Here is a 15,620-nt window from a genome sequence, read left to right as displayed (position 1 = left end):
GCACTGCGAGCTCAGCTCATTGATCAGTCTGGATGAGTGTCCAGTTGAGAGTAATTTCTCCTGTCCTTAACTCTACCATTTGGGGATGAGAAACTTACTATTAGCATTTAGCATCGTATTATTCAAGTTCAGCCTTTCTTCAGGATAGTGGAAGAGCTACACGTGGATCTGCAATCATTTATCACTACCCAGCGTGCAGGATCCATGCTAAGCAGAGCTGATGGTGGGGTCAGAAGGGGCTTGCAGTTTTCTTAACTGCCTTCTGTCCTGCCTCCAGGCAGAAAAAGAGGCTGTACAGAGAGAGGCCATGGATCTTGTTGTCCCTTCAGAGCAGCATTTTCCAAACCGGGAGAACAAGAGAACTGTTCAAGAGGCAAATGTGGAAAGTATGGCAAGAGCAAAAATAGCCACAGAAGCCTGGGCAGAGAAGGCTGTAGAAATGCGACCGTGGGGCAGGATGGGGCTGGAATGGTAGAGCCTCTTGGCAGAGAGGCACAGAGCAAAACCGTTTGGAAAACCCTGCCACAGGGTGGACAATAAGCTGAGATACGATGCATCTCAGACTGACTGTAGACTTGGGCCTCTGCTTACAGCAATCCCTAGACTGAAGAGGGGCTCCTAAGAGAGTAGCTATCACCGTAAAGGAGAAAACTGCAAATAGGTCAGGGGGGTACGCATTTAAACCACTCATCTCTGTATTTGGTCAGATGAACTTGCCCAAAGCATTTAGCTGCTTTCAAACTGAGCCTGAGTTTGCTAAAAAAAGGATCACTTAGCTTGGAACTGGTGTAAGTGATCAGGACGGCTGTGGAACTAGCAAGCCAAAGTGCAGATGCACATCTTAAACGAGCGTGATGGCTGCTGTACTTCTGCTCACTTAGATTTGTCTACATTTAAAAACAATTACGAGTTACTAGCTGCCCTCGGTTTTATCAGAGTAAGTCCGGCATCTTCAAATCTCCACCAGTGCAGCCAGTGGCAGAGGTTAGTCTACCACATGTGCTGGACCACATCTAATACTGATGAAAGTGAGCCTGCCGAGCCCCAAACCAAGTAAATGTTTGTCCTGATTGAACTGAGAGAAGAAAAACCCACACAATATTGCTCAATTACATGTTTACCAAACAATTTCCAGCACTCAGAGCAAATGAAAAAATAATGTATTATATTAGGCTTTTCTGTAGAACAAAAGTTTAACGGTGAGGAACAGCAAGAATTCTTGGCAGTAACGTAAAGGACTCTTTCATAATACTAGTTCAGTTTTCAAAACATTATTTCTGGAATGGTACATTTGGCTGCATGGCTTTTCTTGGTAAGAAAGCTTGTCCTTTAGGAAATAATCAAGTTTCTGAAATTATTGTGTGCACAGAGGAAGGGGGAGGAAGAAAAAGCTTTGAAGAAACAACAAAAGCAATATTATCTTTTCAACACTAACTTCCTTCTTCCTTCAAGACTTTCTCTACACTAAGGCAGAAAAATAGTGATATCAATTATTACAGATATTTGTAATATTTAAATAATTTCTGCACTTTAAACATTCCTGTACAAAGCCATGGTAATTTTCAGAGTAGAAAAACAGGCCTAATAAAACCAATCTGCACCAATAATGTACTTATGACAGGGGTAACTGCCCTGGGCTTATTTCGGGCTTATGCAGTCAGCTTTTCTGTTAAACTGTATCAGTGTAAAACTGGAACAATCGGGCCTCAAAACTTTGTTATTTCAGGATCTGTGTTTAAACCACCCCTGCGTGAAAGCAGGGTAGCACATATTTCTACACGAAGAGCTCAATGTAAATATTTTAATCCACGTGTGGGAGGACCATGCCCATCATTCCTAACAGCTTTGTCAGAAACGGACGCGTTTGCTTACCGACACACTCGCTACCCGCCAGATCCACCAGCTGCAGTCTGGTTTTGACTTGCTTCGGTTTCTCAGTTGCTTCAAGCTGTGCTGGGGAAGAGGCTCTGGAAGAAGAGGTGGATCTATTCTCTCTTGCTTTTTGTGGATAGGTGCAGGAAAACTCTTTATTTAGTCTCTGATTGATTTGTTCGTCTTCCCATGAAGTACCTGGTTAATGGAAAAAACAAACGAGAGCTTCATATTGGCACTGGAAATCGAGATGGGGAAAGAAGTGGGGCATCAATGGGGGAAGTACAATATCAGGCTATCCTAACTAAAGCATTATATGAGTCAGAGTCAATGGCATGGGCAGGCTGAAGAGCTTTTTATATCTTATTTAAGGTTTTTCTTATCAAACAGATTATACCAGTTGGTAACAAGACTTGGTGTAGGTTGTATTGTATACAATATCCTCACAGTTTGCACTTCAACATGGAAGACAAGGAACAGGAGTCCATTAAGGACTTTAAAGAGGCACTTTTTCATGTTTTAGACTGACTGCAAACAAAGTGTGATTTTGGATGCTTGGGAGCAGTAAGTTCTGAAATCTGTTTCTCAGCATTTGAAACATTCTCTGCCGGTGCTCTGGGGGGAAGAAAAGAAAAAAAGGAAAAAGTTCATCCTGCCTCTTCTGTTCTGTCTTTTGCTTTAGTTCCCTCTGGACCTCCTTCAGCCATCATATCCCAACTGCTGCATCTTCATATCCTTCCTCTTCCTTAGCAGCAGCATCTGGCTTCCTCTGTCTGCCGGGAAGGAGGAGGAAGACAGGTTCTCTGGAAAAGCTGCTGTGACATCAGCTTAGGAAGAATGTGTGCAAAATGGCTTTCCCTAAACAGGTTTTTTTCCTTCATTGTTTTTTTTCCATCTGCCCACCCTCTCTTTTGTGAGGAAAGACATATAAGGAAAAAAGGCACACCCTCTGCTATAGGTAATAGAGACAAGAGACTCTCTTGAGGACTTAAGAGTCTAGTTGCAATAGCAGAAAGTTCTCAGCTACAATACTTAAATTAAAAAAAAAAAAAAAAACACTTAAAAAGGAGACTGAACTGGGTTGTAGAGCTCTGTACCTCTCCAGCTCGGCTGTTGCTAATACCCAAGCTAGCTGTTCACTCCGTAGACTGGGCAGGGGTGTTGGTTTACACAAAATAAATGGCTTCAGGACAACCAGTGCAAAAATAAGTGTTCTCAGTCCTCTTCAGTTTGAGATGAAGAAGAAAACTAACTCCTCTCCTCAAACAGTAGATATTACTGAAACAAAATGCTAGAAGACCTTCATCAAACCTGAAAAAGTGCTTGCTTGTCAACCTGGCTTTCAGTGCAGGACTCATCAGAGACTTTTTATTTAGTGACTTAGATCTCCAGTTTTGAGATATTTGACAATTGCACCTGGATTGTAAATCAGGAATTGCTCCTTTTAAATAGACAGAATGCAGTGTCAAACTGCTGCAGAGATCCCATTTGCAATGCTGCTTTCCTCCCCTGTGTTGCTCACCTTGCTCACCTTCATCCATGCGCTATAAGCTGAAAGCCTGAGTCTGCATTCACCTTGAACCAGAGGTGTCTATGGAGTTTTGTTGCCAGACAACACAGTGTAGGAGGGTGACAGCAATTAGAAAGGGCAAAGGGAAGCCTGGACTAGACAAGATTGCTGGTGTGCTCGTGGTGCGAACACTCTGTGTTTAGAACATCTGATTGACAAGAATCTGGAACTGGACAGAGGTAACATCTGGAACGTTAGAGCTGCAACATCTGAAGTAACTGTGTCTTTTGGCAAGGGCCATAGGTAAGCGAGGGTACTGTTTGTTCTGTTTTGCTAATATTGTCGGTTTAATTTCCGATAGCAATCTAGGGGAAAAAATGTTAAATATTTTCCACTTTCTAAAACCATATTGTTGTTGCAGAGTATGAAGGAGACGGACCACAGCACTGGAAACAGAGTCTAATTACAACATAAGCAAAAGAAAACAAAGTTAATCCCCCAAAGCCCAAGTTATTCCTAAAGCAATAAACTGGTAAATCTTGGTGTGGTAATGAAAATTAGAAATACAGGTTTTGCCGCACTAAATAGGACAGCTATGTTGTCTGTTCCTATCGTGGCTTGTTACGAACAGTTCAAGAGATTCCAAATTTAATGGACATTTTTACAAGGCAGCAGGTAAAAAATAGTTTTCTCACCACCAGCTTATGCTGATCCCTAAAACACACGGTTAGCTTCACCTCAGACTTTGCATGAATAATGCTAAGTTTGCATGAGTAATATGATACATGATACAAAGTGATTTAACCACTCTATTTGAGCATCTATCTTACTGATACTATTTATTTAATTAGTTGTTTCATGCTATAAAGCTTCAAGAACTCTGTAAGTCAAGAGATGTGAAGTGAAAAGTTTCCCTGAAAGCCTCTAAGAAAACCATTAGCATTGAGAAATCAAACTGGTCAGTTATTTAAGAAGGTATTTAGAAGCTAAAGAACTGAGGGAATATATTAAGCACTGGAAAAAGGAAAGAAGACCACTATGAAAATCTCAAAGTCCACAGGCTGTTTTTCAAAAAGAACTGTCTCACAAAGTATTTTAGTAACATCCTACTTACCCAAGCTATCCCCAGAGACAATTGTGGTTATGGTCAACGTAACAACCAGATGAGAACGAGAGGAATGAGCATGCACTAGCGTTGGGTGCCTGACTCGTAGCTGTAGGCCTCTGATAACCAGATGCAAAAATTCAGATGCATTTTCAACAGTCCTAGGAAGTTAAGAAACAAGCACAAGGTTGAACTGATTCACAGTAAAAATGACATGAGAAAGCTGGCAACTCAGATTGGAACTTGAGCGTTTCCACTTCTTGCTCTTCTAACTCCTTGTACTCTTCTTAATTCTACCCCAGAACTAATCTCAGTTTTGAGCTGCACAAGCAGCTGTGGTATAGACCTTTTTCATTGGGAGTTATATAGTCGAAGATGAAAATTCAAGACAAAAGCTGTGATGTAGAATGAAAGTGCTGAGCAAGCGGGCTGCCAGCTTTGCAGGTCTTTAGATACAGTATCTCAGCAACAGGAGCGACTACTCCTTCATACTTTGGAAAAAAAAAAGACAGATTTAGACATTCTTGGCGTCTCTGGTCTTAGAGATGTGGAGTTGTCCAGTTTATGTTAAGGTAGCTCTTGATTTTTTTGGAGGTACAGAATTAAGGCAAAAAACCAGGAATTTTAATGGACCTTTAGAAACTGCAGTTCACATTTGGAATTAAATCCAGAATCCTTAGGAAAAGTTGAGTTCCACTGTCCAATGGACAGGGACTCCAGCACAGTGTCAGAATAGACAGGCATCAGTTTTTGTAGACCATTTTATCTTATCCATTTTATCTTTATCCATTTTATTTTCCAGCTGAAATACTGCAAATATGGCCAATTGTAGGGAAGAAAACCTGACGCAGAGGGTTAAATCAAATGATTAGGCAAAGTAAAAAAGACACTATGATTTTCCCCAGGTTTGCAGTGTTAAAAACAAATGAGGCAAGATTGCCTACCTGCTCCTTTCGCTGCACTACTTTCTTCAATAATCACTCAAATTGCATCATATAAACATTAGTATCTAGATGGGGATATAAATTATTAAGACTGCATAGCACAGCCTGGCTACTGAATACTTTGAAACACGCCAGAACCCTCAATAACTCTCCTAACAGGCTGCTCACTACAGACCTGGTTCCACATCGCTGCAATCAGCAAAAACGAGCGTGTGATAAAAGGCAAGGCCTTCTTGCCTTAGATTTGGCTGTGAAAGTCACACTGGGCACAAATATACTTTGTGATATGAAGAGCACTACTTGAAGAGTTCAAAGTAAAAAAAGAACTATATTCAGATAAAACAATTTGCTCTAAAAATAAAGCATTTGAAGAAGAGAAGAACACTTAGCTACACCATACCTACACACGCTTAAGCAGTTCCCTCGGTAAACCAGCAACACTAAACTACGGCTGCAGGAGCTAAATGACCACAACACACTTCAGCCTAGCAATCCTATGCCCCGAGTGCTGGCATCCTGTGCACTAGCTCTGCCCCTGTGCCCGTGATGTCTCCCTGGTTCAGCTGAGCTGGCAGCAGCAGGGAAGCTGTGGCTCTAGTTCCTACCGTCAGAGAGGGCAGAGCCTCACGCTGGGGAATCTGACTGGTGCCTCAAGTCCGAGGTGACAGGTCCTGCCTTCCTGAGTTCTGAGCTCCGTCCTCCAGTGAATGATCAGCCAGGACTGGATGCCCGCAGAGGTGAGCAGCCTTCGTGAGGACGCAGCAACAGGCAGTCGGCTTCTGCAAGCTGCTGTCGCTGTGCGCTGGCAAACGGTCAGTGCTGCAAGCTGCTGTGCTCCGAACAGTTTGCAGAAGATAAGCCTCGGGGCATGCAGTCAGTGCTGGTCACCTACTAGGAAAATGCAACTGACTTTGGAGCTGAGCAGCGTCCCCAGCCCAGTGCTGCGTGCTTGTCACAGCAGCTCCTCAGCAGGAGCGATGGTAAGAGCCTCTGCTACTTTATCACGCTCTGCGTACCCCGTGTTCCCGAACCAGACTCTACAAAGAGAAGCCCTGTTGTGGTTAGGTTAAAAATTTGATGCTGAATGTTCTCCAAAGTCAACCAAGTCATAAAAGAAGAAAGAGACTGAGGTTTTTGTCATTCGGTTGGATGTCCGTGTTAACAGGAAAGAGACTACTGTACTTTAATGGACATATGGAGAAGCCAGCGACACCCAGCAGGCCACTATATTCTAGATGAAATATTATCACAAATGAGGATGTGTTTTTATTCAAAGCACCATCCGTTTACTTTAGATTTCAGGCAGCTGGGTGGCTTCATTCAATGGTTCCCTTACTTTGTTTGGATTTGCCATTTCTTATTAACGTTTCTGTGTAATTATTAATATAACTTGTTTATCAATTGGACTTTTTGCTGCTTGCATTGTAATTGAGATACGAGTCCATATACTTATTTATATATGCATTAGAATTGAGTATTTACCAAGTGATTGAGATGTGTTCTTAAGAGAACATCATCTTAAGCTTATCTCAAGGCTCCAGGTTCTTTAACCATAAATTAAAATTTGGAGAAATAAACATTGCAGCCATTTTATGAAATAGAAGATGAAATGAAACCTTATTGCTGATTCTAGTTCCTATCTCTGTGCCACAAATCCAGCGATACCTCTCCCTACTCCAAAGCTTAGGAAAAGAGATGGGTCACCTGCTGACTATACAAAGCTCCCTTGGGAAAGGGGGTAGGCTTCTTTCAGGAATGAGTCCAGGACAGCATCTTGAAATACCATAATTAAAAATTATTTGGAGTTTCTGGCAAAGCAAGAAAAAGTATTCACCTTCCATCATACCCACGCTATGTGCACCCATTTTCATTTCCCAAGTCATACAGTTCCTTTCTGCTCTAGTCAAATGTGCAAGGCTAGCTCCTCCAAGAAGGATTCAGCACACACAGGTTAGGCTCTGCACCAATCACTTCTGCAGGAGTTTTTCATTTTCTTTTCATGTTAACAGAAACGAGACTACTCTGTACTTTAATGGACATATGGAGAAGCCAGTGAGAGTGTATTTTTATCAAGACTTTATGACAGTATCATGAACCCAGTGAACAAACAACAACTACTCTGCTTATGTGGCTTAAGTCCCACAAGATAAAAATACTGCCCTCAGTTATTTCTACTGAACATGCATTTTGTTTTAACTCAGAGGCAGGGAAAATGCTTCTCATATCTGACTTCCAGTTCCTCCTGGAAAAGTAGGGATTAGACTGTGACAAGGATTATGATAGAGAGGTACAGAAAAAAATCTTGTTTCTCCCAGAAATGTAAAATGCTGCAAAACTGTGCTTAACGTTTCAATAAGGCAAGATGCTTCTTTTTACAAATTTATCTGCCCAAAAAACAGAACATTTTTTTTTAAAAGTTGCTACACTTCTGTGTCGTGCACAAGCAGAAATGTTCCTTTGTGGAATCTGTTCATGTTCTGGGCGCTCACAGGTAGCTTAATTCTACTGGGTAGCATCTCCTCTCTGGTGCCACAAGCGCTGCTTGTCAACACTTGTTTTTATTAAAGATGATTTAATAATAGCATAAACAACACACCTGTTACTGAAATAAAGCATCTGAAACAAGACTTACTCTTGTTAATATATGAATTGTTATCAACATGGTATTTTCATCATCTATTTAGTTAAGGTGTTTTATATATAACAAGAATTATATATTTCCCTTGTATACTACACACATGTAACATCAAGAGCCATTTCTACATGCACTAGGGCAAGCTTTTGTAATGCTTAGGACATACAAGGAAACAATAAAACAAGTAGAGCTGTAGTCTTAATTACTTTAGGTCTCCCTTCAATGCCACAACGCATAAATAAGAATCAATCTTACCATATGCCTGCATGCTGGGAAGGGTCAAATGCCAGCATATCAATTCCCACTTTAATGCCTCCAGTTATGAAAACGGAATACTAAACAGTGCAAGATGGGTATTTATATTAAAAGATGACTTTAAATGATCTTTCTGAAGTATTTTTTAAAGCCAATTTGTGTAGGGAAAGCTAACTTTACAGCTGCTTTAAAACCTAAAAAAGAAAAGTACACCCATTTCTACTATAATCTGTAAAATTTATCATTTAGTAAGACCAAAGGGAAAGTGCTTTGTGACTGGGGCATTCCTTCTTTTCCTACAGCTGACAAGACACCCTAGATTCAGCAGCAATGAAATATACAGCTGTCTTCAGATATTCTCAGCGTAAAGTACCCGACGCAGAAGTGTGACCAAAACTCATTGTACTGTTAATACTGAAAGAATTTTGACATTTGCAGTCTCATAGACAGCGAGAGCCATCCAGTTTTTCATTTTCCATATGGTAAGAACTCATTGTTTAGAAGCAATCCCTGACATTTAAAACGGAATTTTATGACAGCTGTGCATCACACTGGATCATGATCAGATGATAAAGATCAAGTTGTGCACTCACTCATATGTAAGCAATGGAACGTTGCTCTTTCCTTCTCTGGTTGTGACAACATCACGTTTGACGCCAAATACTTTTCCACAACTGTCTTTGGCCAGAAGATCAAAAATTTCATTATTATACACTTCTACAACAGAAACCTCAACCCAGTAACTTCCTGGTGGCTTTTCTGAAATAAGCCTGGAGAATAAAAATAGAAAAAAAAAAACAAATGAAGAAAGCTGAAGTCAAACCTCAAGTGGACAATCTGTATATAAAGAACTATTCTTTAATTGTAATCTAATTAACAATCTGATAAAAGTGCTTATTAAATATCCACAGTCATGACTTTGCCTCACCCACATGCTAATGTTCAGCTGAAAAATCAGAATATACAGTTAAATTATACATGAAGCACTAAGTAAACATTCATTTTCCAAACAGCTGTGCCAGCTTAAATTGTTTTTCTCTACTAACCTCACACTCTCCTCTAAATTTTTCATACCATTGCTCTGCTGGAGGTTACTGCATTCAGAGCTCAAGGTATGATAAACTCTGCCAGAGTGCAGGCAATGAGCAGAGAGCGATGCTAAACTGCCCAGCTAGATCTGTAATGGGTTATCTGTCCACAAGCTCAGAAAATTCATAAATTAATTAGGGGATTTTTTATTCAGGAGAGTATTTACAGTTAGATACAATTATTCTGGTGCAAAGTTGGCTCTTTCGATTTCACTCTTCTCCAAAAGAAATAGGCTTAGCTGAAAAAAACCTCTAATGACTCTTCTATTATAACATAGCAGCCCATCAGTTCAAATCACACACTAGGTTCAACTAAAAAATCTAGTTTTCTAGAGAAAACAGATAGTGGTTAAAAATTCCACTACCATTCTTGGGGATTGGGTTCTATCCTGGATCCTTTTCATCTATTCCAACTGTCAATTTTCACAAAACTTCTAAGAACTTAATTACCATTTGGACTTGTACAACTATGGTTGAAACCTATTCAAAAGTTAAAGGAGCCTGAAAGACAGATGGGCAGATGTACACAGTAAAATTGCATAATTGCATAGCCTTATTTTCTTAGAAAAACAGACTAAGCTAGAGACTAGAAATCTATCGGATCTCAAATATGGATTGGCAGTCAGAGATGCTATAAATATTAACAGTTGTGAAACTGATATCTGTAAAAATAAATACATTGCAAACATTATTTCATCCTTTCTATAAAGTTTAAGGTGAAAAGTCTGTAAGCAAGCCTTTACTGATATTACCAGGTTAGTGTTACCTGAACACTTCTTGGGTAGCTCGAGGAATAATTCCAAGTTCTGATTCATCTTCCAAGGCAAATGCAAAGTTCTCTTCTAACTGTGGTCCCAACATCGTATATGTCTTTCCACTCCCAGTCTGCCCATAAGCCATAATACACACATTGTACCTGAAAATCAAAAGGGCCTTCATTTATTTTACCATTACCAAATGTGTGTGTAAGCTACCAAGTTAAAACCCAAACAAATTGGGAACACTAACTGAAATAAATATAATAAATATACTGCCCCTGCAGCTTTCTTTCTGGCTATCTAAAAATATGACGGAAATTAAAGTACTGCTTGTAACATCTCCTAAACGTGTTTTTATTTTTTTAAGCACATTTGAAGGGCAAGGAACTGACAAAAGCAGGGATGCTTAGCTTGGAATGATCGATGATGTTAGACCTCCTGTCTGCCCAACTTCCAGTTCATGCACTACTCAGCTTCTTGTTTATCAGCTCCTGAACTGCTGCGGTTTACAGTACAGTGTTTTAAAGTAAACCATCACTGGGTTTGATTTGTCTTACGGTGCTGTGCTGCAAACCGCAGCACTAATGTCTTAACAGCTGGGAACAGTAAACTCTTCAGCTCTCACAGTTGTTTCAGGAAGGCTCTTCGGTCAGAACCCTCAGCCACTGGAAAAGATCAGACAGCCCTAACAGTAAGAGGCACAAATTTTAAACCAAAGGCATGAGATCAATAAAAGGATGAACACGACTACTCTGCAATAACGGTGGGAGGAACTGCTCTGACATGGACTTGTAGAAGGTGAAAATGTGCAATGTCACTGCAGAGGTACAGGCACCTGTGAAATACAATTCATCATCTTCTGAAGTAGACATGTGAACTCTGAAAATGTTTTTTTCTGTACTGGAAAAAAATGAATATACACATATACATATATAGATTTCAGAGCCTTGAGCTCAGGTGTAGAGGGCTGTGACAGTGGCATCTGAATTCAGATGTACGAATCCTATCCCCAAGGGTGTTTCTGAGGTAATTTGATCAAACATCACAGGCACAACAAGTGGGCAGGTATGCTGTGTCCAGCCACAGTACTACTTCGTAGTGAGGATCAAGGCTGCCCTGTGCAGCTTAGTCCCTGCTTGGCTGTGTCTACTCTGCAGCAGCTGCCAGCACCCTGGTGTTGAACACAGACCTGTGCCAGCAAAAACTCTTGGAAGACGTGCAGTTATGCTGACAGGACTGCTCCTTCACTGGTCTACCTTTCTAGCTTGTTTGTTCGGAGACACAGCATTAGCAGGCTCTCCATGCGCTAGGAGTGCTCTGCAGCATGCTGACATTTCTGCTCGACTAGAGTTGCAAAAATGGGCTTGCTCCTCGTTTGGCAGGAGGTAAAATTTTACTGCTTAAGCTCTAGCTTCACTATGGGCAGACCTGAACAGCTGCTTTTGGTTATCTGACGCTTCTCCTCTTATCAAAAATGTTGTTTCAAGCACATGCCAACAAATTTCAATGAACATCTCATCTAATTGTGTTAAATTTATGGTTTTAGGTCATCAAATACTTACATTGCCACTGCAGAGAAATATGTTTGCAGGTTTTTTTTTGTTTGTTTTATATATTAAATATGCCTAGAAGCAATTCTTTTTGGAGGATTACTAAGAAAGCTTTCTTTCGTTAGAAAGAAATGTGGGCAACACAGCAAATACCTGCATACCCCTTCTGGGGAGCAAAGCCAAAGTTGCAGGCAGTGAACCCATGATAACACCTCCCCACATCTTCAGGAAGCAGAGTATAAACTAGAAGTCTAATCATAGATATGGTGAGGTAAAGGAGAGAACTGTAATTGAAAATCAAGAGCAGTATAGCAAAATAAAATGTGCTAGAAATTAGAGTTGTAAATCTGAAACAAGGGATTTCCCTAAGTATTGACTGTTGACGTAACTCTGATTGCATTTATATCACTGGAAAAGCTTCCAGTAATTTTGGTAGTCTCCAGCTAGGCTAACAACAAGCGATTTTCAAAGTGCCCCCCCCCGCCTTATAGCACACTGGCTGGCCAAGTCATAGTTTCCTGAGACTTCCAGTCCCTCTTCAAATTCAAAAAGAGATCTTTGAAACTAAAAAGGGAGCCAGAAGGTTGCAAGTAGTTGTATTCCTTAGGAAAAACAGAATGGAAGTCTTTTCAGAAGTCTCTGAGCTTTCATACTTTCATATAGTCCAGTATTTAAATTTCCCTTAATCGCTTTTTGTTAGAAAGTACACGTGTTGGCCAAAATAGTTCTGACAATATACAGATGATATGATCAAAACAGGCATGGTACTTGTAACCTTGAAGAAAAAGATGCAAATGAAGAATAAAGCCATTGATAACCTCTCCACCAAATCCAAAAGAGTATTTGAGCAAGCCCAAATGAACTTTCACTTGGGTGATTCAACAAAAGGACAAGCAGCAGCAGAAGACTGATTGACATTTATCTAGTCTACTTTGCTGATGTTCTGCTTTCGGCATAGCGGTTTCAAATAGAGCACGAAGCCACTTGTATCATCAGGCTTCTAATTTGAAAATTTCAGATTATGATTCACCTATGTGCCAACATTTCTCTTTTTCCACTCTATTTTGTTAGTTATATTATTGTTTAAAAAAACATCTTATTGTCAAATTAGAATATCAATACCTTCATAATATTCCACTCCTGAGAAGAGTGGGGCTGTTCACTATAGGGAACTTAGCTCTTGGAGGAAAATTACCACTATTAAAGGAAATCAAAAGAGTATAAATGTATTATTCCATAAAATAAATAAATAAGGTTGATTTTTCAATGTTGTAAAGAAAGCAAATATTTTCTTAGTCCCTTGCTGGACCTGTATTGCTAACTGTAAACTTTGAAGCCTGCTGACCTTCATTTGTTTTGCGTATGGAACAATCTTTTCTCCGTGTGTATTTATACTGAAAAATGAATTGATTAATTAAAAAAGAAAAATAAAGAAAAACAGTGGAACACTCCTTTCTACTTAAGCTTTAAGTTGTTACAGATCACTTTGGAGACCAGACTAAAACATTCAGGAGCAGCAAAGAAGTTCAAGGTTCAGACTAAGTACGTCTGTTTCACATTTACGATGGGAAGGCTGCTCAGAAACGTGGCTCATATGCACAGCCTCTCCTTCCCTGAAAATCTGCTTCTGTTTAAATGACACTTCTGGAAGAACAAGACAGCTCTTTTGTTTTCAATAACAGAACATTTCCTAAATGAATATAAAAATCCTAACTTTTAGGGCAGGATTCTTTCAGTGTGCCAGTTAGAAAGTAGGCAGTCCAGCAGATCAAGGTACAGATCGGGTATGTCCAAATACACATAGGCAACATATTGAGCCAAAGCAAACTTACTTTCATTGCAAAAGGAAAGGTTAGAGAAAAAAACAGTGGTTATAAGGACTTCTGCAAAATCCTTCAACCTCGTGGTCCCTAGATTGCTCAACTGCAGAAACTGTGGTTACTTATCCTTGGTAAAACAGGATAGTGCCTTATGGGCCATATAGGACTCCCCTTACCCCAGACAGCCCTTAAGGGCCCTGCTGTGGCATGTGTAAAGGGTTATCAGGGGTTTCCCAATATCCACAGTATCCTGATAGGCATCTGCTAGGCTGCTTTTAAATATCAGCAAGAAAAGGAGACTTGGAAACTCCAACGTGCGGGCTGCCAGGAGCAAGGATTGCCACTGTTCAGCTGTGCCACTGTGGATGGAAAGGGGCTGGCTGCCTTTCCCTCCTCAGGGAGCAGAAGGTCCATGACAGGTCTACAACAAACACCTATAGGTGAGCAGTATCAGAGCAGGGGTGAGAAGAGAGAGAAAGAAAGGTTAGAAAGGAAGCTTTGCTTAAATCTTAGTTCAAACCTCAAGGCTTATAATAACAGGCACTTCAATGCTTCTTTGCGAGAATAGCTTGAGTTTGCTCTGGTATAAATGAAAAAAAAAGTCACACTTAATGAACTTCAATGCCTAAAAGTAATTACACATATTTGCTGGTGTTTGTAGCTGATCACTTCTGTATTCAAACCAGAATTCTGCTTTAACCCCAATGCCCGAAGGGTGTTAGAACTACAGCTGAGGATGCTCAATTTTGGTTCAACCAAGAATTGATTATACAACCTCCCGTGGGTTGTGCTATGTAAAACAACAGAACAGATGATCACAGAGTGTCCCAGCAGGCATTTTATATATAAATGCACTGCTGGAAAAGATGTATATAAAAGATGTATATATTATATTGTGTATGCAACTGAAAAACATTTATAGAACATAATCTACCAAAACACAGCAAAGAAAAAAAGATAGCATCTTCCATCAGAAGCACTTTTCTTCCAAATTTGTCTGCTGTGCTAAACTTTGGAAAGTGTTTTCAATGTTTATAAGGGGAAACAACATTCACTCAGTGTTCAGTAGGGAAAAAAAAAAAAACACAGGAAAATGGAACTGCAAAGTCACAGAACTTGACTGGACAGCCACTACTAAGTAATTCTTTTTCACTGATGGATTTCAGCAGACAATGATCCTTTAGCTTTCTTACCCCCACCTTTTAACTTACCCGTCCAGGAGAGATGTTAGCAAAGGGGCCACGTCTGCAAATACTGTGTCTTGAGACTCAAAAGCACTGTAAACTCTGAGGAGCAAAGTACAATGATTAACTGAAGAAAAAAATATAAGTATGTTGTCATAATACAGGATAACAGACTAGGGAAAATGTAGGCCTATGATATAAAACTTGTGACCTGCTGACATTTCTATGACAGCATTTACAGATTGGGTTTTCAAAGACTTATTTAGCTGGGCAATATGAAGCTGGCATACCAACACTGCTTACTGCTGCTCTAAACCTGACTTCCTATGCCAGGAAATTAAAAGGTAATGCGGAAGAGCTGAGCTGCCATGGGAGTCACCACTTTGTTCAGCAGAGGGAAAAAAAGCGGTGCATTGACAAGTCCCAAAGGTCGTGTAGGAATGCCTGACATGCCTCTGGTCCATTACAGAAAACAACCTTGGAGCGGGAGAGGGGCCAGGATTCACCAAAGAAGTTGTTTTTTTTTTTTTTGTGACGCAGCCCAGAGGACTGGAAAGGAGAATTTCAGTATTCTCTCCTGCTTTTTTTGGAGTGTCTGCTGCCTGCACTGGAGGGAATGATTTACAGGTGTACACTTGTGGTGCTCTGAGCTAGTTTTAATCCTTTTGTCAGCCTCTCTGGCAGACGGAGTCTTTTCCAGGCAGTACAGATCCATCTTTCTCCCACATACCAGACTATGAGATATTCCTGCTGCCCGTGTTTCCTTTGTGTCACACTAAGAAAGCAAGTGGTCAAGTTGTGCTCCTCCTTTAGATGTGAAAGAAGACGTACAGAGGCTGCAAATCTGCTCTGGGACTTGTCTCAGAAAAGTCAGTAGAAGAGCAGAAATTGGAGGCTCC

The 15,620-nt window shown here is 40.4% G+C and overlaps 2 protein-coding genes across 10 annotated transcripts in view; one reads left to right on the top strand and one right to left on the bottom strand.

The window, feature by feature from the left end:
* Positions 1-15,620, bottom strand: part of KIF25 (kinesin family member 25) — a 42,936-nt gene that overhangs the window by 4,216 nt on the left and 23,100 nt on the right. For all 6 annotated transcript variants that reach the window (XM_083830037.1, XM_083830038.1, XM_083830040.1 and 3 more), the window contains 5 exons: positions 14,749-14,823; positions 10,176-10,325; positions 8,915-9,091; positions 4,497-4,648; positions 1,873-2,070 (listed from right to left, as the gene is read on the bottom strand). In XM_083830037.1, the coding sequence (XP_083686163.1) occupies positions 1,873-2,070; positions 4,497-4,648; positions 8,915-9,091; positions 10,176-10,325; positions 14,749-14,823 (752 nt within the window). The remainder of the gene's footprint in view (positions 1-1,872; positions 2,071-4,496; positions 4,649-8,914; positions 9,092-10,175; positions 10,326-14,748; positions 14,824-15,620) is intronic.
* The window catches only part of LOC310896981 (uncharacterized protein), a gene marked incomplete at its 3' end in the record, with an annotated part of 30,963 nt that overhangs the window by 11,442 nt on the left and 3,901 nt on the right, over positions 1-15,620 (top strand). Inside the window, exons 3-5 of one of the 4 annotated variants that reach the window (XR_014581957.1) lie at positions 2,555-3,685; positions 5,290-6,411; positions 8,624-8,907. The exons of 1 other annotated variant lie outside the window; for it this stretch is intronic. Coding sequence is in view for 2 of the 3 variants with exons in the window: in XM_083830047.1 (XP_083686173.1) it covers positions 3,804-3,810 (7 nt within the window). Of the gene's footprint in view, positions 1-2,554; positions 3,686-3,803; positions 4,333-5,289; positions 6,412-8,623; positions 8,908-15,620 lie in introns of those variants that run through there. 2 more of the 4 variants (XM_083830048.1, XM_083830047.1) reach the window with 2 other exon arrangements.

This window comes from Anser anser, assembly GCF_964211835.1.
Source record: "Anser anser genome assembly, chromosome: 3".
Lineage (NCBI taxonomy): Eukaryota > Metazoa > Chordata > Aves > Anseriformes > Anatidae > Anser > Anser anser.
Note: the sequence above shows the minus strand (reverse complement) of the source record. Positions and strands in the feature narration are given on the sequence as shown.